This window comes from Protopterus annectens, chromosome 10.part0 (assembly GCF_019279795.1).
Source record: "Protopterus annectens isolate FY-2018-M chromosome 10.part0, PAN1.0, whole genome shotgun sequence".
NCBI lineage: Eukaryota > Metazoa > Chordata > Ceratodontiformes > Protopteridae > Protopterus > Protopterus annectens.
The window spans coordinates 401,098,298-401,122,405 of NC_056744.1; the positions used below are offsets into that span (position 1 = coordinate 401,098,298).

The window sequence follows — 24,108 nt, forward strand, 5'->3', positions numbered from 1 at the left end:
GACAGAAGCACATAAATGTCAGAGAGGTGTTGGCTGTGATAAATGCTTTAAAGGCCATAAATCATATCTAGTCTCAAGGATCTCTGCTAGTGCATACAGACAACACCACAGTGTACATAAACAGATGGGGGGTGTCCCAGATTTTACCTTTTGTGCATACTTACTGTGATAGCCTGGGAGGCAGCAGCTCAGCTTTTGATTCTGTAGCCTTCATACATCTTATCAGAGCAAAACTTCATTGGTAACAAGCTCAGCAAGATCAAGACCGACCCCATTGAATGGAAACTTCATCCTGCGGTGTTTCACTAATTGATCTAACTTTGAGGAACACCTCAAGTTGATTGGCTTGCATCCTTTCAGAGCAGACAACTAAAGATATTCTGCTCCAAAACTCTCTGCAAACAGGCCTGGAAGACAGATGCCTTCTCATTCCAGCAATGTCAGTGGCTCAAAAGGTAACACATTCACCTTTGGTGCAGAAGGCTCTGGGTTCTATTCCCACACCAGGTAGATGGATTGCTGACATTGCACTCGAGCATAAGGGGGTGCTGCACTCCTGAGTGTGTCGTACTTTGGATGAGAAGATCCTATTTGCTTCAGCTGATGGTAGCTTACATGGATGTATAAGATCCCGTGGCACCTATCGAAAAGAGTAGGGATCCTTTATTTACATCTTTATAAAGTATACATATTTACTGGCACATATATACACATTTCTATTTTATCACTATTTTTCATTTTTTTATAACGTTATCATTATCATTCTTTCATAATTAATGTCCACTCCTTCTTCCACAAAGATAATCTATTTTTTGCAATATATTTGCCAAATTCCATTTTCCATTAATCAAAATTTCATTCAGTCTCTCATCCCAAATATCCAGTATTACATAAAATAAATTATCAACCTTTTTCACATATGTTTTCATGTTGTTCTTATAATATACACACACACACACACATATATATATATATATATATATATATATATATATATATATATATATATATATATTATTAATATTCTCAAAAAAAGTTTTCTTCACACAATTTTTCCAGAATTTCACCACTCTTACGTTTCAGAAAACATGCTCTTTTGTCTCATCCTCCCCATAAAATAAGCACACTCTTTCAGCTTTCTTTTTATATTGCATATTCCTCTTTATTGGTAACTTATTTATTACCAGTCTCCATAGGAAATCCTGCCACTCTACTATCTTGGTTCACCTTTTTTCCTGACTTTAATGGCCTTAATCACTTCTTCTGTTAAATTTTCCCATGGAGTTGCATAATAATCTTGTTTCTTGTTTCATTGTGTTATTATACGACATCCTTCTAGTTTTCTTTATAACATCAGTTTTTATTTTCAATGTTAGTATTGTTTCTTCATAATCTTTAATTTCATTTACATATTCTTTTTCTCTTTCTCTTTTTCTTATTCTCATCATCTTCCAGAACTTTTTGTACTTATGTTTAAACATCTTCACTATTATTTTTTTCATTCTCTTCCTTTACCCACTGTAATACTCTGTACAGGTTTAAACAAACAGAATAAATAACTGGATTTAGTAACCCCAATTCCCCTTTATATTCATTCATATACAACATACTTCTTTTTATTGGGGTTAATCTTGAATCCCACGGGATAGAAAACACCAATTGCCCAATTTATTTTTCATTTTTTTGTGGGATAATATAAATATTTGACATGTATGCTATTTTTTCCTATTAATGCAAAATTTACCAGTTAAACTTTTTTCCTGATTGCTAATCCATATGTCCTCAATAGAAGATATATTTATTTCATTTCTTATAGCAAACCCTTCAATTCCATCATACCTACATACTTTTTTCCAGATTTATCCCCAGCAAAGACACCTCATTCAGTGAAAAATACATACCCCCAATTTTCAACATTTCACCCAAACCCTTACTTTTATCTTTATTCAAGGACATTCCCATTTCCTTTAAGCATCCATTCAGACAACCAACAATTCCATCATCCATATTTTGTTCTTAGCAATTGCAACTATATCTTCTATGTATGTCAAAAGCCCTGAAATCACCACTTCCTTTTGCATCACATATCTAGCATATTTCATTTTATAGGCTGCTTCATTCACTATCACATCCATTACCATTGCAAACAATACTCCACTCATTGGGCATCCTTGTCTTATATCATGCTTTATGCATATTTCTTTGCTCAGCCACCTAATCGCTAACATTCTCACTCTATTTTTTTGGTATGATGCCACACTTTACTAATTCTATTACCAATTCCATACTTAATATCCCACAAAGAATCATGTCCTGTTGTATCAAATACCTTACTAATATCATGTACCATAAGTTTCACATCCTCCCTTTAACTTATAATATCATCCACAATTTCACTCACAACCAGTAACAGTTCTTGATGTCCCTCCCCTTTTATGGTATATATACTTTATTCCTTAATATCTCTCATCCTTTCTTCCATTCTCCTCTGTGTTATTCTAATAAAAAATATAGTCTGTGTAATTTAGTGTGATGGGTCCCCAATTTTGTGCTTCATTCTTCTCTTCTTTCTTCCATATAAATTTCAATATCCCACTACATAATTCTTCATAAACAAACCCTTCCTTCAACCATTCATGCAGTACATTTACAAAATACTCTCTTTGCCAATCCACTAATTTCTTGTACATTGCATGCATTATATGATCTGTGCCTGGTACTGAATCAACATTTACTTTCCCAAGTACTTCATCAAATTCACTAATAGAAATTTCTTTTTCAAATTCTTTCTTAACCCATTTTGATTTTTTTTACTTTCCATTCTCTCTTGTTTTCCTTCATTTTACTCTTATATATGTTTTCCACATGCTGTACTTCAAAACTCATGATTTCTTCTTGTGTTCTTTTGACCTTTCCTTTTACATTTTTCAGTTCCTTCATTATATTGAGATCCTCCTTTACTCTTTTACAAAAAAATATGCAAATACCTTCTCCTCCCTTTTCCCCTGTAAATAATATTTCTGACTAAAAAATAATGCCTTATTTTATTAATTTCTTTTTCATATGTTTTCCATATCATCATACTCACTTGTATTTTTCTCTAAATTCTGTAACAAATTTCTGTACATTTTTACATACTTCACTTTTTCCTTTCTTATGTCATCCTGCCATTGGAAAAAAAAAACACTTTTTATACTTCTTTTTAAATTCAATCCACCACTCAGACCAGGTTTCCTTGGATAAATAGAATACTTTGTACTCTTAATTCAACCCATAATCTCTCATTTATTCTTTTTATTCCCTTTCCCAATTTAATATAGTCCATTTCTTCTATCACCTCCATCCATATTGATAAGTGGTCTGAAAACCCCATCATAACTGTATCATCATCTGCTACCCCCAAAACTTTTGATAATACAAAATAATCAATTTCATATCCAAGTACTACTTTTGTATTGTTCCACACAGTTAATTTACCACATTTTATCACTTCCTGTATTTTTTTTACTTCTTCCCTTTCTTTTTACATTTTCTCCTTAAATCACAGTTAAAATTCCCTGTAGTTATAATTTTCATGTTAACCAACACAGTCTAATATTGATGAAACAGTCTGTTTCTTTCCTTCTTATTATATATGCATGTAATGCTGTAAGGCTATATATATTTTCTCTCCACCTCACATTCTCAACAGTTAACCTTCCATCCTTACCAGTGTTATGTCTAATATTTTCACTGTTTTTTACACAACACAACCACTCCAGAGCAACTTTCACTTAAGTTCCATATTATATTTCCTCCCCACATTTTTTCTGCTTGCAGTCTTTCTTCACTTGTCAGGAATCTTTCATTCTCTAACCGAATAACATCCACATTATATTTATCACAGCATTCTAATAGTCATATCCTTCTTACAGTATTAATAACACTGTTTACTGAAAGTACTCTAAAAATGTAGTTTTTCCTTCTTTTTAAGTTTAGGGGAAATATTTTTAAATTTTTGTTTTTTTATTTTTACTCTTTTCCCTGTTGAATGTTTTTTTCCTAGGTTTATTTATTTATTTATTTAACATTTGTTTACCGGGAAAGTCCAACTTGGAACAAAGCCAATTTTCAGCAGAGGCCACATGTCTTTGTGACGTGGGAGGAAACCGGAGCACTCGGAGGAAACCCACACTAATGCAAGGAAGACATGCAGACTCCGTACAGAAGGCACCCCAGCCGAGAATCGAACCAGAGAACCTCTTACTGTGAGGTGACAATGCTACCGCCGCACCACTGCGCCGTCCCGTTTATGTACATATAATCCTTTTTTTAAACAAACATCTTTATTAAATTATCACTTATGACAGACTATCATACATTTATATAAATGAAAACAAACCATGTTGGCATAATCCAAATTGCAAACATTATATATAACTTATAATCTACCCATTGCCAGTCAAACATTACATAACTCATTCAAGTTCTGCCTTCTTTTAAACCTCAGTATTGTTCCCACAATTCCCATTTCCTATGTAATTTGCTCCTGCCCTTTTTTAAAGGTTCGAATTCCACTTGTTTTATCTCTGTTACTGTATTCACTCCTTCTAGTACAGTTCGTTTAAACACTGATTTCCATTTTCTAGTAATTGCGTTTTGGCAGCCACCATAATTACACTCAGCAAGGCTTTATATGTCTAGGCAATTCCGATTCTGTATCATAGCTCATAAAAATAATTTCCCTAGTTATCACAATTTGCTTACCCAGTATCTCTGAAAGAGTGGTTGCAGGGAATCTTTAAAGTCTGTCATCTCATTACACTCCTAGAAAATATGTTCCCAGTTACCCCTTTCTTCCCCATCATACCTCCAGCATTTGCTGCCTACCTGAGGAAAAATTCTCTGGATTTTACTCTGGGTATAAAAATATTTATTAAACCAAAATCCGGCACAATGAAGGTTGTCCAATGTAGGCAAATAGTTAGATGGCAGCCAGGTTGATAAAAATAAAGATTTATTTTAGCAACCAAAAAACTTCAAACGAACATCCACAAATCCTCGATATTTCATTAAGTACAAAAATACAAAAATAAGAAATTGAGCGCTTTCGTCTCCACATCTGTAGAAGTCTCCTGATTTTATCTCCAATTTTATCTCATCTCCTCCTATCCTGTTTAATAATTGTGCCTCATCTACCTCTAACATTGGCATATTTAATTCTTCCATAAACATTGACATTTGTATCTTTTCTTGATTTCCATATTTTGCTGCATTATCCAGACTTTCATAGAATTTCTGAAATATTTCTTATACCACTACAGAATCTGTTGTTACCTTCCTTTTTATAGGCTCCCTAAGCTTGGCGACAGCCCTTTCTACTTTCTGTTGCCTGAGTCATGTGCTAAAAGTTTTTGTGCTTTGGAGTTAAGTTACTTAACAGCAATCTTTCTAAACTCATGCATATTATCGAGGTAATCATTTATTTTCTGTTTAGTATTCTGCAATTGTTCATCTTTTTATTCTGTAAGATTCCCCCTGTTCTGTAATACTTTAACATTTGTCAGTCCCTCTAAGTTATTCTTGTTATTTCTTAACCATATCTCTCTTTTTTTATTTCCACCGTATTTTTAAACCTTGCTTTAATTTTATCTCACCCCCTTGCTGTATTTTCAGAAGAAATTTCTATCTTCTCTAATAGCTCCTGAATAGTTTCCACTACCCATTGATTAAATTCCTGTCTTTTGAACAGATAGGTGGGAAAGTGCCAGTGTCTCATTTTTATGTCATTGCCCTATGTTTTTATTTTAGTTATTATTGATGCATGATCTGAAATAGTTATTGGGTACGTATTGTAGACCTTCAATTAAATCCACATGTACCTGTGAAATATAAATTCTGTCTAACCTAGCCCAGTTTTTGTTTCTTGGGGAATAGCATGTAAATTCACTCCAAATTCCTAGTACTGAATTTGCATCTTCCATGCCAAACATTTTAATAAATGTCTTCAAAAGTCTACCCTCTTTTGTTATACTTTCCCTTCTGGGCTTCCCAAACGCACCTTCACTGTTGCAAATCAAATTCCAGTCCCCACCTATAAGTAATATTCCTTGGTGAAAGCTGATTATTTCTCCCAGAATTTTCTTAAGCTCTATTTTAGCAGTTTAAGGTGGAATATAAATACATGCCAGTGTAATCTTGCTCGCTTGCCAGTAGCCTCGTAGTACTACAAATCTACCATTATTTTCTTTTTTGTCCTCTTATATCACTATTGGTACTCCTCTTGCAATTAATATAAGTACTTCTCTTTTCCTGTCTCCCAGGTATTCCGCTGAATAGCTATCTTGAAAACCTTTCTTTATCAAGGTCACATGTTCAGTTCTTTTCAAGTGTGTATCCTGTAGCATAACTATTTACACTCTACATTTTTAATATAGTTCACTACTCTTTCTTTTTTGTATTTATCTGTGAGCCCATTGACATTTAAAGACATTCCAGAAAGCATCATTGTATTAAAAAGTTATCATTCTCACCTTTCATGTATAACAGCTTTTTAATGAAATGCCTTGTTCCAGTTTTTGTGTTACATGCATACACTGCTTGGCAGGTTGAACCTTTATACAGTTGTTTCTTTTCATATGAGCCTATGTCACATCTTACAAAACATTTTTGTTTTATCGTAAACCCTCAAAAAATACACACCCACAATACCCCCCTAAAATATATTAACTTAATACTAACACACAACTATGTACAACTTCAAATGTTAAAGTTTTACCCTCCTAATAGGAACAGATGTCCCAAAATAACAGCCACACATAGACTTGAGTTAACCTAAAAGAAAGGTTATCCATGCTAAGACGCATAATGCTGCCTGTGCTTCTGCTAAGTGCTGTCTGGTTTTGTCCTGTCTGTTTAGCTCTCCCAGCTGGGAAAACACTGCTTTCAGAGAGCATTATTTCCTAGCCAATTTCTCTCATTTTTGAGACAATTTCTCTTTATCAGATTGTCTCCATGGAGACCTGAAGACCAGATACAGAATTGCTACTAAGAATACATTTATTTGCTAGAAAAAGCCTTATAATAGTCAATATTCTCTTTCATGTACTTCTTTTCTCTTAAAACTTGTTACTACATCCAGCTTAGGGCCTTAATCCAGTCCCCCCATGCAAGAATGAGAAAAAAGCACATTCATTTTTCTTCTGTCATGCTCTTTTAACCAGTCTTTTTTATACATTGCAGAGCCTAGATTTCTTAAAACTGAACAAGGAAAAGGAGTGAAGGGAGAAAGAAAGAAAAAAAAAAACAGGAGCACATGTCTACAATAGTATCCCCATTACACTTAAAAACAACTGAGAAAACGTTATAGCATGCAAAGAAAGTCATACACTATAAAAATAGTACTATTAAGAAAAAATTGCTTTACTTACAGTTAGCTTTCTCCCTCTTCTTCCCCTTCCCTAAGTATTTTTCTGAAGATTATTTATTTATTTATTTATTTATTTATTTATTTAAATTTGTTGACCAGGAGTGTCCGACTGGACGTGGGTCTATTTTCAGCGGAGGCCCGGGGAGAAAAGCTCCACAGTAAAATAAACAGACAGTAGTTACATTGGATTACATAGTGATTAACAATTTAACACAGAAATTACTTACAACATATTTACAGATGAAGAACATAGTACATCAGTAGACAACTAGAATCTTTATCTGTGAAGTACATAACAGGCATTAACAAATGTAACAATGAGAAGTTCCTGCTGTATAAGTACTAGGCTTTTGAGCATCTGAGATTGCTATCATCAAGGTAGTTAGTGGAGGTGAAAGAAAGGTAGTAGTTGGATGGGGTGGATGATATTAGAGTGAGAGTTGCAAGGGCATAGCCAGCATGTTTTTAGGTGCGCTTTTAATAAAGTTTTGAAGTTGGTGCATGATGGTACGGAGGTAATTGTGGGTGGGAGTGAGTTCCATAATTTGGCTATGGCGCAAGAGAATAGTGCTTCACCAGCAGAATTATTGGCTTTAGTGATCTGCAAGTGATTTTTGTTGCTGGATCTTAGTGGTCTGGTGGTGCGATAGGGTTGGAGTAGATTCTGGAGGGATGGGACATTTAGTGGATGGTTTACTAGTTTATGGGTGAGTGAGAGTTGATACCACTGAAGGAGGTGAGGGAGTTCAAGCCAGCCCAGTTCAGCAAGTGAGAGACAGTGGTGACTACGGTAGGATGCCCCTGTGGTGGATTTTGCGATTTTGTTGTAGCAGGTCTCTAGCTTGTTTAGATCACATTGCCTTAGATTGGTATATACCGGAGAGGCATAAAGTAGGGTGGAGATAAGGTGGGAATTTGCTATTGAAATCTTTTCTGCTTTGGTGAGAAATTGTTTATTTCTGTATAATGCTCCTAGTTTTTTGTGGACTTTTTTTAAGGTCATGGATATGTGAATGTCAAATTTTAGTTTATTGTCTATTTCCACTCCTAGCAATTTGGTGTGTTCAGTTGGGTATATAGTGGTGTTGTCTTTTGCTGTGATGTTAAAGTGAGAGTTGTTTTGAGTATGTTTGGTGGGTTGGAAGATGAGTAGTTTAGTTTTGTTTGGGTTGAGTATTAATTGGGCATCGGATAACCATGTTTCAACAGAGGAAAACCCTTCGTGTGTGACTTTTTCAGTTTGGGTAGGAACTGGGCTGAGCAGATGATGGTAGACTCATCTGCGTATTGGATGAGTGTGCCATGTTTGGTGGCAGAGGCTAGATTATTGGTGTAAACAGAGAAAGTAGGGGTCCAAGGATGGATCCTTGGGGAACCCCTATGGAGACAGGTAGTTGGGGAGATATGTCATTCTGCCATACAACGGATTGTTGGCGGTCAGACAGGTAACTCTGAAACCAGTTGGTGACTGATTGTGAGAAGGATAGGTTATTGAGGACAGAGATAAGTTGTTTGTGTGGGACCATGTCAAATGCTTTAGATAGGTCTAGGAAAGTAGCAGAGGAGAGATAGCCATTGTTTTATGCTGAAGGATAGTGTTTGTAAAGGAGAGTAAGGCAGTGGTGGTGCTATGGTTTGGTCGGAAACCATGCTGAGTACTGGAAAGGAGGTTGTTAGTAAGGAGGTAGTGTGAGACCTGAGAGTGTATGCATCTCTCTAGTATTTTGGAGAGTGGAGAGAGAATAGCTATGGGGCGTAATTGGTTAGTTCTGCAGAGGGTCCGCCTTTGTGGAGGGAATTATATGTGAGACTTTCCACAATGTGGGAACATAACTTTCTGACAGAGATCGGTTAATCAAGATGGATACTGGGTAGGCCAGAGGATCAGCTGCAATTTGTAGGTATTCACTTGGGAGGTTGTCTGCTGCTAATTTGGTGGGTTTAAGTTTAGTTAAGAGTTTTTTATGTTGGAGGTAGCTACAGAAGAAAAAGAGAAGGCAGTGGGGAGATTACTAGTTGAAGGTGTGGGTTGGAGGAGGGGTTGTGTTTTGGCTAGTGATAGTATGGTTTGGGTGAAGTGTGTGTCGAATGAGGTAGCAATATTTTCTGAGGAGTGAGGGATGTTAGGAGGAGGGTACTGACTTTACCTGGGTGGAGGATGGAGTTTATGGAGGACCAGAATTGTTTGGGGCTGTGTTGTGAGGAGTCTAGGGCAGACTGGTAGTATTGGAATTTGTCCCGTTTTATTAGCTTTTTGACTCTATTGCGTAGTTCTAGGAATTTCTGTCTAGCTGCAGGGGTTTTGGTTTTGCGCCAGTGCTCCCAGGCTTTATCCCTGTTTTTCATTTCTGACTTAGTGGTTTTCTGTAGCCATGGGGAGGGTTGTGCTTTGGTTCTGGAAAATCTTATGGGGCATGGTAATTAAGGATGTTCAGGAAGGTAGTATTAAAAGATTCAACTGCGTCATCTAGACTGAGGTACTTTAGAGCATGCCAGTTACATTCTTTGAGGGATGAGATGAATGTGAGTGGGTTAAAGTTTATTTTTTTACGTATTTGACGATAGACGACAGGTTTAGCTTGGTACAGGTATTTTTTGAGTAGGAATGTTGGGGAGTGATCACTGAGGCTATCTGATAAGCAGCCTGTTATATATGACTGGGGGCTCTTACTGACTAGTATCCAATCTAGGGTAGTGTGCTTGCTGGAGTTTTTATTTATCCTGTTTGGCGACTGAACTAGTTGGGTGAAGCCATGAAGGTGTACATGATGGGTTGGATTGTTGCCAGAACAGGCTTGCCAGTCAATATTGAAATCACCTAAGATGATAGTTTCTTGGGGGAGATGGTGGGTAGACCAGCTGAGGAGGTTTTCTAGTGGAGGGATGTTTTGGCCAGGTGGGAAGTAGCATCCAATTATGTTGATGGTTTTGTTTCGGTTAATTTTGAGGTTGGTATATATTATTTCTTCATTGCCTATTTGTGGAGCTGATGATTTTAAGATCTGGATGTTTAGATGTTGTTTAAATATTATAGCTACACCACCTCCTTTTTTGTTTAGCCGGTCTACTCTTAGTATGCCGCAACCTGTAGGGAGTATTTGCTCACTGGTAATGTGAGGTTTTAGCCAGGTTTCTGTCAGGACAACTATATCTGGGGAGTATAAGTCTATGGTGGCATGGAGTTTATGGACTTTGTTGGATATACTTCTAATATTTAGGCTTAGTAGAAGGAAGTCACTTGGCTTTCTATTGGCTGTAATATGGGAGAAGTTGTGATTTCTAGTCTGATTATGAGGATTGGGGTTGGGGATGGTAGGGCCAGGGTTGGGGTGGATGTCTCCACTTAGGGCTAGTTTTGATATGCATGAGATTATTAGTTTTCTCAGTTTTTTAATGTGTTTGTTTGTAAGGGAAATTTTATGATTGTTCTCTGTGGGTAATAGGTATGGTGGGAGGGTTACTATATTAAGTTGTAGGGATGCTTTACGTTTGGGTAATATAGTTGGTAGAATATGTGGGGGGTGCATAGGGATGGTTCTTGAGCTGGTGGGAGGGGAGCTGAGTATGGGTGAGACATGGGTGGTGGTGTGAGTAGTAGTACAGTGGTAGTGGTTGAGTGGGGGGAATGATGGAGCTTTGGTAGGATGTAAGATATGCAAGGAGAGTGCATGCAGTGAGCAAAGGAAAGGTATGCTTGTACATGTCAGTTGAGGAGGTGTGATAGTAGAGGGAATATGGAGGAGGTAGTGTTGGGTTAGCGCTGTGGTTGGCTATTGGAAAGATGGGAGGGGTTTGAGTGCAATAAAGGTGGGACCACTGGGGGCGGGAGGGAATAGGGGGCAGGGCGGGGAGCAAAGCGAGTAGAGACCCAGTTAGGTTCTTGTATGAGGGGCTGGAAAATCACAAAGCAAGACAAGTATGTGTTAAGAACAATCACAATTGACCAAGGACTGCTCTGAAACTGTAAGTCTTGTCTTAATTTCTCAGGTGGAAAACCAGGATAACCTTGTATCAGTAGGCTACTGTGGTATAGTTTAAATAAACAAACACACAGTATTGATCAGTTATGGGTACTATTTGCTAACAGAAGGGAATAAGAGAAAGTGGAAGATGTGTGTGGTGGTGGGGTGGGGTGGGGTGGGGTGGGGTGGGGTGGGGCTGCTTACAGCCAAAGCACAGTGCTCTCCAGGGGAAAATGAAGATTGGCTCAAACAGTTAGACATATACTCAAAGTTAACTGTAGCTGTTTGCAGACAGTTCAGACCTGGACTGCACGTTTCTTATAGGAATGTTAAAGGTGGTACCGCAGTTGAATACTTAAGAGTGGTGTTAGGTCTAGAAAAGAAGAGTACAGAGAGGAGTAAGCACTTTTGAGATGGTAAATATATATTATAAAGATTATAAAAAACACACTGAGCAAATAGCTACCACATGCAATGTCCTGAACCACTACTTAGTATATGCAGATACTGAGCCAATTGGAAGAACATTAGAAAACAAAAAACAGACAGACAGTTATGCAGCCACAGATAAAAATATAGAGAGCAGCAATCTGTCGTGGTTCTCTAATGTGATTCTATCCACCAGTAACAGCACAAAGTTATAGAAATAATTTAGACACTAGTATAAGCTGTCTACACACAACACTATTACATGAATAACATTAGTGAACAAGGTGCAGCTATGCAAACAGACCATACATACTATTATACTAGTAACAACTTGGTGCATGCCATAGTAACATCAAAAATAAAGCATAAAACATATTAGATGTCTAACACAATTCAACATAAACATATACAGTTGTAAAATGTCTAATACAATTCAACATAAATAGGCATTTACAGTTGTAAAACACTTACTGGAGAGACACTGAGCCTTCATGGGGCCTGTAGCAGAGTGAATTGTAGTTTTACAAATGGTGCCTGCCACAGGTAATATTTATTAACTCTGGGATTGTCTTAAGGCAATAAACTGGGAAGGGGAGGGGAGAACAAGGGTGTGAGCAGGCAGTTCTTTGTACTGCTGCTAATGAGCCAAAGCAAGACAAGTATGCGTTAAGAACAATCACAATTGACCAAGGACTGCTCTGAAACTGTAAGTCTTGTCTTAATTTCTCAGGTGGAAAACCAGGATAACCTTGTATCAGTAGGCTACTGTGGTATAGTTTAAATAAACAAACACACAGTATTGATCAGTTATGGGTGCTATTTGCTAACAGAAGAGAATAAGAGAAAGTGGAAGATGTGTGTGGTGGTGGGGTGGGGTGGGGTGGGGGGGGCTGCTTACAGCCAAAGCACAGTGCTCTCCAGGGGAAAATGAAGATTGTCTCAAACAGTTAGACACATACTCAAAGTTAACTGTAGCTGTTTGCAGACAGTTCAGACCCAGACTGCACGTTTCTTATAGGAATGTTAAAGGTGGTACCGCAGTTGAATACTTAAGAGTGGTGTTAGGTTCAAAGTTAACTGTAGCTGTTTGCAGACAGTTCAGACCCGGACTGCACGTTTCTTATAGGAATGTTAAAGGTGGTACCGCAGTTGAATACTTAAGAGTGGTGTTAGGTTCAAAGTTAACTGTAGCTGTTTGCAGACAGTTCAGACCCGGACTGCACGTTTCTTATAGGAATGTTAAAGGTGGTACCGCAGTTGAATACTTAAGAGTGGTGTTAGGTTCAAAGTTAACTGTAGCTGTTTGCAGACAGTTCAGACCCGGACTGCACGTTTCTTATAGGAATGTTAAAGGTGGTACCGCAGTTGAATACTTAAGAGTGGTGTTAGGTTCAAAGTTAACTGTAGCTGTTTGCAGACAGTTCAGACCGGACTGCACGTTTCTTATAGGAATGTTAAAGGTGGTACCGCAGTTGAATACTTAAGAGTGGTGTTAGGTTCAAAGTTAACTGTAGCTGTTTGCAGACAGTTCAGACCCGGACTGCACGTTTCTTATAGGAATGTTAAAGGTGGTACCGCAGTTGAATACTTAAGAGTGGTGTTAGGTTGGAGAGACACTGAGCCTTCATGGGGCCTGTAGCAGAGTGGATTGTAATTTTAATAACATGAAGTAGGGCGTATACTTTAGAGTTCCCCCAACAAAGTCCAAAAAGTTCAATATTTCCAGATTTTCTTGTTCTGTTATATTTCAGAAATGTAATCATTGGTTTGTAATCCCACATTTGTCAATTTCCAAGTTACTGGTTTTATTCCTATTCATCTCCATCTCACAAATTCTGTCTCTGCTTCATTTTCAACATACTCTTGATTATATTGGTCAACTATCATGCTTCCTTCCTTCTGTCCAGCATTTTCCATTGAAACATTGGAAAAGGTTTCACTGGCACAGTCTCACTGTGGTCTTTATTAATAGAAGAACAAGAAGCAGAATCTCCTTCTGTTTCACAGCTCACTTTTTGTTGGACAAACTTTTGTATTTCCTCCTTAGCATGTACTTCATCAAAAAATTATTTTATCTTTCAAGGGAATATTTTGAAAATAGTTGGGTACAACAGTTTGAATCTTGCACCTGCTTCTCGACATTTCCTGAATAGTGGAATACATTTCCTCCTCTTCTGCCTGGTGTACATTGAGTAATCATTCTCCACAAATGCTCTGTTGTCTCCCACTTTTAGTTCTTTGTTCTTCTGCACAGTTTTGTCAGAATCAACTCCTTCTGCTGGTAGGATTGAATCTGTACTATTAAAGATATAGGTATTTTTCTCATAGCTGGGTTTGGAGAATACACATGAAGTGCCCTTTCAATTAACAGCTCCTGCTGTGGAATACCAGTCCAGTTGCTTATTTGTGCTTTTATAAAATTAATACAGTCCGTTCCTTCCAGCTTCTCTGGTACAGCTGAAAGTCTTAGGTTTAACCCATGCACTCGTCCTCTATTTCTATTATTTTTTGAAACATTTCTTCTTGGGCAGTCATATATTCAGTCAGCCTTTTCTTCATTTCAACCTCTGAGTTTTGCAATTTTATGACCGCATTTCAATATCTGTTTAAAGCTTCTTCCATTTTCCAGCCATTTGCTGTTTGAGTTAATATACTCCATGAGCATTTCATTAATTTTAACCATATCTGTGTGCAGTTGTCTTATGGTTTTCTCTAGGTTACTGGAAGCCATGTCTGGAGCTTCCACTGCTTTTTGCTGAACAGCTGCAGTACTTTTCCCAGTCAGTGTTTTTTTTTCTCACCTTTTTTAGCTTATTTTCCTTCAGGCCCCCTGCATTTATTTTTTTCCTGCCATCCAGGGAATGCAGTTACTAGCCAGTTACTGAAATGTACCCAGAATCACAAAAGCCCACTCTTCCTTCTCTGCTAAGCTTCTGTTTTCTCCCTGGGAGAGATAGAATTAAGCTGTGCAGCTATCTTGGAAGTCTCTTAATCAAATTTTGGGCTAGGTAGAACTTCAAAAAAGTAGTATTAATCCCTTCTCCTGACTTCTCCCCCTTCATGCTCTCTCTCTCACTTCCCTCATTTTTTCCCCTTAATATTTTTTCTTCTTCTACAGTTTCTTCTTCTACAGTTTCTTCTTCATCTGGTTCATCCTCTCCTCAGCCTCTTGTTGTCCTTTCTCATGCATGCTTTCTTCCTTTTCCCCTTCCTTTTCATTATTTACTGTCTGTCCAAAAGTATACTTGCTGTGTATACAATCTGCATTCAGGCGCACACCTTATTGCTATGTATCCTTTCAAACCACACTGATTACATTGTACCTTTGCACAATTATTAATTAAATGAAAAAAAGGCTCCACAAAAGAAACATGATTTAGGCTGGCCAGCATATCTTAATGTCTGTTTATGACCAGTCACAAAAGTAACACTTGACAAGTGTTTCACCATGTGTTTTTTTCACATTTCAAAAAAGCTTCCAACCTTCGGTCGCGGTGGTGCAGCGGTTTGTGTTGCCACCTCACAGCAAGAGGTTCTCTGGTTAGATCCTTGGCTGAGGTGCCTTCTGTGTGGAGTCTGCATGTCCTCCCTGTGGTCGTGTGGGTTTCCTCCGGGTGCTCCGGTTTCCTCCCACATCCCAAAGACATGCTGTAGGTGGATTGGACACTCTAAATTGGCCCTAGGTGTGAGTGCATGCATGTGTGTGCCTTCTGTGGAAGGTTGGGCACCGGGTTGGCAGCTCGACATCATAAAACTCCATTGCCAATCATGAGTGGACAGGTGATCCACTGTGGCGACCCCTAATCGGGAAAAGCCGAAAGAAGAAAAAAAAGAAAAAAGCTTCCAACCTTCACCCTCTATTCCATAAGTTTTTCTCATCTCTAACTTTCACAGTACTATTAGCAGTTTCACATAGACTCTGCATGCGTTTTTTCACATTGTCTTACAGTTCATCTGTTCTAAACTGCAAAGTAACATTTTTAACAAGTAAGTTACTGCCAGAAAACAAACAAATGTTCATTTTTATTACACAGTTCCAGAAATGTGATCATCAGTCCATCAGTTTCAAATGTTAAGTCTTTAGTCTTTGCCCCGATATGTATAAAAGATCATTTTTTGAGCTTGAAAACCCAGAACAGTTATCAAATTGTTTCATACTTTATATTTGTTATACTTTATATTTGTCTATTACAGTATGTAATTTTTTTTGTTCTTATTCTCACAGTTGGTCTTCTGTTCTGTTTAAATCAGTGTTCCTTAACAGTTTATTGGTGCTCTCCTGTTTTGCTTGCTGTCACTGCTCCATAAGATTTAGTTACTGCATTATCTGCTTTCGCAAAACCAGACATTTTCTCAGTTTGTTGTTGCTTTCCTCTTTTACTTTCTGTCACTACTGCATTCTCTACTGCCACATAACCTGTTTCCACATTACTATCCACAGTACTTCCAAAAGAGTTATCTGCCATCTCACTCCATGAAACAGCAGAACTGACACCTGTATCATCCTGCCTAATTACGTTTAACAGAACATCATCTGCAAGCCCTCCTGACACCATTTTTGTTGCCTGCATCACTTCAACAGACTCAGTTACTTCCTTCTCCATGGAGACAGCTAAATGCTGCTCATTTGTAACATCCACCGCACAGGAATCATTATTTACATTCTGAAGCTTCATAGTCCTAGTTCTCACTTTCCACCTGTAATCTATCCATAGCTTTTCCTCTCCCCTTCCATGCTGCTGCGTCCTATAGGCCTCTTCCTAGCTGCTGTAGGAGCCCTCAGGGCCATCTAGCAGCTCTAAAAAGTAGGGGAAATTCTCCAATCCAGTGACCAAATTTCCCCTAGTAGTAGAAATACCACCCCCCCCCCCAAAAAAAAAAAAAAGAGACCACTAGTCTAGTGGGACTAATCTGGTCAACAAAGGATAAACAAATTAATTACTTGATTAATTAATTAATTAATTAATCAATGTTCTTGTATGCTTTTTGACCCTTTCTACTGATATCCAGGGTTTTTCTTAAGATTCAAAGGGAATTTCCAAAAATTGTAGTGGTGACTCCCTTCTGCCCAAGGAAACAGTGGTTCTCCCTTTTCAGTCTGGCCAATTACTGTTACCACAGGCTTCCTCATAGACTGAATTTACTCATACAAGACAGGATGGAGATTGATGTACCCCAGTCTTCAAACTCTTCAACTAGCTTCTAGGATGATATAATTTTGATACCTTTTAGGCATTATTTTTGAAGAAGTACTAAAGGAGGCAAGAAAGCCTGCTACTAGATAATCATATATGTGTAAGTGAAAAGATTTTCTAGTTGGTGCCAGTCAAAGTACCAGCATCTTCTTCAGGCCCAGCTGCCTCTGGTTCTTGATTATTTGTGTGAGTTACTGTCCAGTGGACTGTTGTACTCTTCTGTCAATGTGCATTTGTTAGAAATTTCTGCTAGTCTGCCCTTAGATTCCCCTTTCAAATAATGCTCAATTCAAACAGGTTTTGAAGGAGGTGTTTCATACTTGTCCACCTAGGAGAGCGATGGCTTTTCCTTGGGATTTTAACTTTGCACTTGAAAAATTTACTCTGTTTCCATTTGAACCAACTCATCTGGTTAATTTGAGGTTCTGAACACAGAGGACTGTTTTGTTTATTTCTCTGACATCTGTTAGCAGAGTATCTGAGTTACAAATACTTATGGTGAGTCAACCCTACCTCATTTGTCACAAGAACTGTGTTTCTTTGAGAACGTATCCTACATTTATGTCTAAAGTAATCTCAGTAGTTTAATTTAAGCCAGACTGTTTATCTCCCAGTCTTCTTTTCTAATCCAGAAACAAGGGAGAAAGGGTTTGTCACTCTTTGGATATGCATAGGCAGCTCAGATAACTACCTATTCAAAACAAAATATATCAAGAAAGCTGATTGTCTCATGATGGCAAGAGAAAAGGACAACTAGACTGTATCAAGATGGTTGTCTCATGCTGGTGGCACAATATCCCACTTCCAGGCAGGGTCACCACTTATTCGGAAAAGGCGCTAGTTTCTTTCTGGAAAGGAGTGGACTCTGGAAGCATTCTAGAGGCAGCAAATTGATTCTCTCTACATAACTTTACAAAGTACTTTAAATTGCCTTTTTGTTTTCAGGCCCAGAGCAGGCTTTGTTAGGACCATTTTCTGGGAACTTCTGAAGCCTTAGTTATCGGTCTCCTCCCTTTTTCTTTCTCTTGTAAGATATGGTAATCTGCCCATATATCTTGGGTCATGACAGCAGTGATCTATGTAGTGAACATAGTGCAGCTGTGTAAGTAAACTTACTATAACAGTATGTGCTCTAATAGATCACTGAAGCAGTAGTTACCTTTTCTAATTTGTGTTATTTTGGTGTTTCCAGGATGTATACCTCACCACTTCTTTCTTTTGTATGCAGTTAGTGTTTTGTTGTTTCCTAGCATGGTTCTTAAGGGCTCTTTCCTTCTTCCTGGGCAGAGAAATTGCTCTGAAGAATTTCACATTTCAATTTTCTTTTTATAGGAGCTCTAAGTGAGCTTCTAACAGCTGGAGCATATGTATAATATGCCCAAAGCATTGTAAAGCTGGCCGTTTGCAGTAGGGGCTACTGCAACAGTGATGTATTAGAACATCTACTACATGATAAGTTTACTTACATAACTGTACTTTACTTTTTATGTGATTCTTTTCATATTTTCAGTGTAAGTTACATCTGATGTATTAGAGGGGCCTGTGCCATTTCTGTTTCTGACTTAGTGCAGAAAATGAAGTTAAAAGTTCAGAAAACTACATCATTTTTTTGTATGTGTTACACGATAGACAACTTTAGCAACAGAAACACATTAGGATCCATTTTTTAGTTATCTTTGTTAAAAGATGTTTAATTTGCCACATTTTCCAGTGACCAATTTAGCCTGTGCATGTGTTGTTAGAACATGGAAGTTGTCTGCTGTTTTGGAGAACTGACAAGCTGGGAGCTATTTGTAGATCCGTCTTTAAAGTTTAAAAGATCTGTGACTAAACTGTGACTAAACTGTAGTGTTACCTTTGCATTTGATTATGTTAAAGTGGTTACTTCATAGTTGTACAGAAGTGAGGTGTGATTACACCACAGCTCAGTGTAATCTGGAAATAAGATAACATGGCTTCTGCATTTTTATTATCTGCTGTTTTTAAGTGTATTATTTATTTTTGCTTGGCCCCTGAATTATCAGAAGTATAATTAATAAAATTAATTTTAATCTAGGAGCAAGCAATGAAATGCTTTTATAATAGAATAATAGTTGCAATGAAATGAAATAACAAAGTTCAGGACAATGCAGTAAACGTGACAGTCACATATAACTATCATGAAAATTGGCATGGAAATGTTAAACTGGGTTGCAGTAAAACAGTAAATAATGCCAGCGTGTTCACTGGTTGGCCTAGTCTTGACATAAACAACAATGTAGGCTAACAAATGAACAAACTCTTCTTAAATCATAAAGCATTAAAATTATAACAGTGCTTTTGTTATTTTAACACTGTTTAAAGAATAGAGATCTTATTTTTCTGTGTGAGCCTCATGAAGCAATCATTATCAGCTTTTTTCTTTTTCTTTTTCAACAGTTCCACCAGAAATCAAAGACAGTGACAATCCAGCTAATGTGTCTGCTGTTGTGGGCCAAACTGCAAGTTTCTTCTGTGATGTAACTGGAACCCCCTCTCCTATCATCACCTGGTACAGGGATGACACACCTGTATGTACTAAAATAAAATGCATTATGTTGTAGCAAAGAAAAGGGGGAGCATGGTTAGCAAAACATGTTGTAACTGTGGTAAGACTTTTCAATCTGTGCAAGAAACAACTTTTTTTTGGCTTTCATATTACACCATAAAATAACATTGATTTTAGTATGTTTACCTTCCGTAATGAAGATTAGCTATCGGCCCTATCCGACTGACTTCAGTGATAGTACAGAGGGGATCACTTCTGCAGAAATATATTTAAACTTGTTGCAGCTATGATTTAAAGAGTTGAAATCATAAAAATGACTTACTTTGTTGTATACTTTATGGGAACATATTTGCACAGAGTGTCAGCCTTACATGTACTGCGTGTAGGAGGTGAAGAACAGCAACGTAAGTAGCCAATGTACTGCCTGTTCTACATTCATGGGATCATCAGATAATACTAAGCTAATGACCCCAGGAAGCCTTTTTAAGTGTAGCTACACTTACCAAATATATCTGACAAGTTTTTATAGCTTAGGGCTATTTTAAGGGACATATATAGGCGTTGGCATGGGTGGTCAACCATTTACAGGCTCCCTGTGTCTAACAGCCAGACCAGGAGTAAATTTCCAATTCTCCATCTATTGGTCCAAGTTATGCTTAAAGTGGGGTAGGGAAGAACTCTGCTTCACATGGACAGGAAGCCTGTTCTAGAAAAGGTGTAGCCTCTGAGACACATACCTGTTCTTCCAGTATGTCCTGTTTATGTTGCAGATGGGGTTTAGGACCCTAGATTGGGTAATTCTGATACCATTTATTTTGCAGATTTGCAACAAGTCCATTAGACTTCCTCTGTGGTGTGCTTAGATAATGCTCAGGTCTAGATGGTGTTGATTAAGATTGGCAGGTGTTCAAACCCAGCATTAAGGATGTTGCCATAATAGTTAAAGTGTTTACCTCACAGATACAAGGTACAGGGTTTGGTACTGGCTAGGCTTGTAATAGTCTGCAGACTGATAGCCGAGTATTTACCTATGAGAGTATAATCAGAGCAGTATCAGGGGATACTTTGTATGCTAGGCATAGATTTCCTGTCTGCAGTCTGTAGGAGGCCAAGTACAGGACAGGGACAGGGCTTTGAGGCAGTCCATGTTGTTTATGCCCTGTAATGTTTTTGTGAAGAACTTCTCTGGACACTCCAGTTGCATATGCAGGTGCATACAGAAGGGTAAGTTGGACTCAGTGACTGGTCTGATGAGGGCCAAGTACAGCAGAACAATGACATCCTTGCACCTAGATGCCTTACCTTTGCTTGTAAGTTGCACAACAGAATTATTTCCTTGCTGCTGTAGACACATGATGGCTAAAGGTCAGGTTACTGTCTGCATGTGTTTATAAATCTTGTCTACTCTTAGGGGTGTACTCTTGATGCAGTAGTTTCCAGGGATAGTTGTCTTCCCAAAGGATACCATTGCATATTTCTTGGCATTGAGTTTTAGACTGAGGCTCTGACACCAGTTATTAGTCTGTACCATGCCTTTTTCGAGGGTATTGGTGTCTTGGGGATTCCATGACTGTACTTAGTTTGCATTCATTTGCAAACTTTGTCAACAGATGCTTTTGAAGTTGGCTTTGACTTAAGAGAATTAGGTACCAAAAAAGAGTGGTTTTAGCACCAAGCCGTGAGGGCCTCAATTAGTGGCTGGTCTCTTTGTGGAGGTAGGCTGTCTTGCCTTAACTTCTTCTGTCCTGTCTGTGGGCCAGCTAACTATCCAGCAGATTACAAAGGGTTTTATACCTAATTTCATAAGTCTTCTTACAGTGCCTGAATAGGATATTGTGTCAAATGTTTTGGCCAGGTCAAGGTAGACAGTATGCACTATTTTGTTCTCATCAATTGCTTTGGTAACCTTCTTGAAATCCATCAGATTACGTAGGCATGGCCTGCCCTTGACAAAACCAAACTGGGTTGGATCCAGTGTCTGAAGGTTTCCTGTGTTACTGTTTATCATTTCCATGATAATTCTTTACATGGCTTTGCATATGAGATTAGTCCATATATGGCCTGCCCTTGGGCAGAGGAACATTTGAAGTCCTTCATTCATCTGGCATGAAGCCTTTGTTAAGCCTATGGCTAAATATTGATTCCAGTGGTCCTGTTAGATTGTGTTTCATGCTATTAAGGAGGCACCCTAGGATATTACTGAGGGCCCAGTGATGCAGTGTTCAGACCTGTTCTCTTGTAATAGTTGGGGGTTGTTATGGTTGAAGGTATTTCCTGAGGGTGTGCAACCTGTTGATGGTGAGATTAAGACATAGCTTATAATTTTATTGTTACTGACTTGTCTGGAACAGTACCTGGCAGTTGATGCAGATGGTTAAGGCTATGAGCTGTAGTCCCTGTGGTACAGGGTTTGAATCCATCACCTCTCATTTGCCTGCTTTGTCACACTGAGCAAATTGCTTAACCAGATAATACTCCCATGTTGCCCTTGAAAAGGGATTGTTTGCCCAGTGGGCCTACTTGGTAAAAAAAAAAAAAAAATGGATGTTTCCATTATGGCCTAAATGTGCATAGGCTTACCTATGTTACCTGTACTATATGAAGGGTCTACTTTAGATAAACAAAAACGCAATCTTTTGAGCGCTCAAATGAGCGAGTAATCATAACATCGGAAGTGGTATTTTGGTATCGCAGTACAGTGAAGAGTAGGATATTTGCCCTTTCCTCACTGTAGTGCGACCTCGGAGTAGGAATATATATTTAGCAGGGGGTGTGGGGGCACAGCCCCCCACAATACAAATTTCGATGTTATGATTATTCGCTCATATGAGCGTTCGAGAGATTGCGTTTTCGTTAATCTGACATAGGCCTTACATGAAGTATGTGAATTAGACAATGTTCAAAAGAGGTTCCCTGGACACATCCATTCAGCATCTTTTTTAAAAGAAATGCAGTTGCTAATGGTTGAAGTCATCTTTATATTACTATATTGGTATCCATGGGTGTCTAGTTAGCATTGTTATCCACAGTCATTGTTTGGTGACAGTACAGGCACACTTTAAGAAATATTCATATGATGGCATTTTCCCTTTATGATTAAAAAAATGAAGTTAAAACCAGACGCTAACCATGGGTTTCCACAGCAATAGGCAGATGGTGGCCTAGATAAGCCACGCAATGTCTGTGATCATATAGGGAATGAGCAACAAGTTGTATTCACAAAGTTGTATTGCAGTGCATGGCTGCCATTATTTTTATTCCCTCAGAAGCAAAGCTGGATACACCAGCAAGGTAGTTAGTATCTTTGATGAAGGGCATCTTATAATGCAGAGAGTTCAAAAAGAATAATATTTTGCAGCAGGTATACATCTTTATTAAAATTTCCTTTAGTCTGAATATATTTAATGTATGTGTTCTCTCTGGTTTTAGTAGTGGTATAGGAGGCAATTTAGCAATTTTAATGACTACACAACCAAAATCCACACATAGAAACACAAAAACATTCACAGAGGCTCTCAATAATACCCTGCTCAAGCAACAGAGACCTCCAAAGCAGAAACGCAAGCAACCTCCACCCCCCCCAACACAACCCAAATGACACATAGCCGACAGACTCAGTGTGCCAGTAAACCACAGCCCATAAGGCAAACCAACATACCCAACACACTAGTCATAGGTGACTCTATAGTCAGGCACACTGATGTCCCACTCACCAGGCTAAACAAGGAGAAGGTTACTGTCAGCTGCCTGTCGGGTGCCGGGATCTGATACATAACCCACGCACTCAGGTCACTCCACAAAAAGTACAAATATGACTCTGTCATTGTCCATGTTGGTGTGAATGACCTGAGACGTACCTCCCTGGACTACATGAAAAGAGACATGGAAGAGCTCTCCGATCTTGTAGCCCAGGCAGGTATGACCCTAGCCCTGAGTAGCATCCTGCCATCGCCCAGAATGATACCACAGTACAAGGACAAAATGATTGACTTCAGCAATTGGCTAAGCTTCTGGTGTCATTCTAAGGGGATCCAGTATCTGTCTGCCTGGGACGACATGGTTGACAGACCATGATGCTTTGCCAGAAATGGCCTGCACCTGTCGCCCCTGGGATTCCAAATACTGGCTAAGGCTCTTGCCCCCCTATAGTGACTTTTTTAGGCAAGGTTCAAATGACAAATTCACCACCGTAACAGGAACAGGCAAGCAAAAACTGAGGGCAATACTACTCAATGCTAGAAGTCTAAATCTCAAAATGCACTCACTCGAGGCACTCCTTAAAATGGAGAACATCAATATCTGTGCAGTGACTGAGACCTGGTTCAAGGCTGTAGAGAGCACCCCTGCATTACCAGGCTATAACTCGTACCACACTTTTCGTCCATCTAACATGGACCAGAACACCAAAGGTGGAGGTGTGTCCATATTCATTAAGGATATCCACACCTCCAGGCTAGTTGCGCAACATAATGCATCCGAGGTTATCCAAGTGCAACTAACTCTGGGCAAAACTGCAATCCAAATTGTATCTTGCTACAGATCACCCACCATGCCCTAGGATTCCCACTCCTGTTTTCTTGATATACT

General features: G+C 38.5%; 1 protein-coding gene across 1 annotated transcript in view; it reads left to right on the plus strand.

Annotated features, from left to right (window-relative positions):
• The window catches only part of HMCN1 (hemicentin 1), a 5,606,893-nt gene that overhangs the window by 2,668,522 nt on the left and 2,914,263 nt on the right, over positions 1–24,108 (plus strand). The window contains exon 27 of the mRNA XM_044085314.1: positions 19,413–19,543. Within this exon, the coding sequence (XP_043941249.1) occupies positions 19,413–19,543 (131 nt within the window). The remainder of the gene's footprint in view (positions 1–19,412; positions 19,544–24,108) is intronic.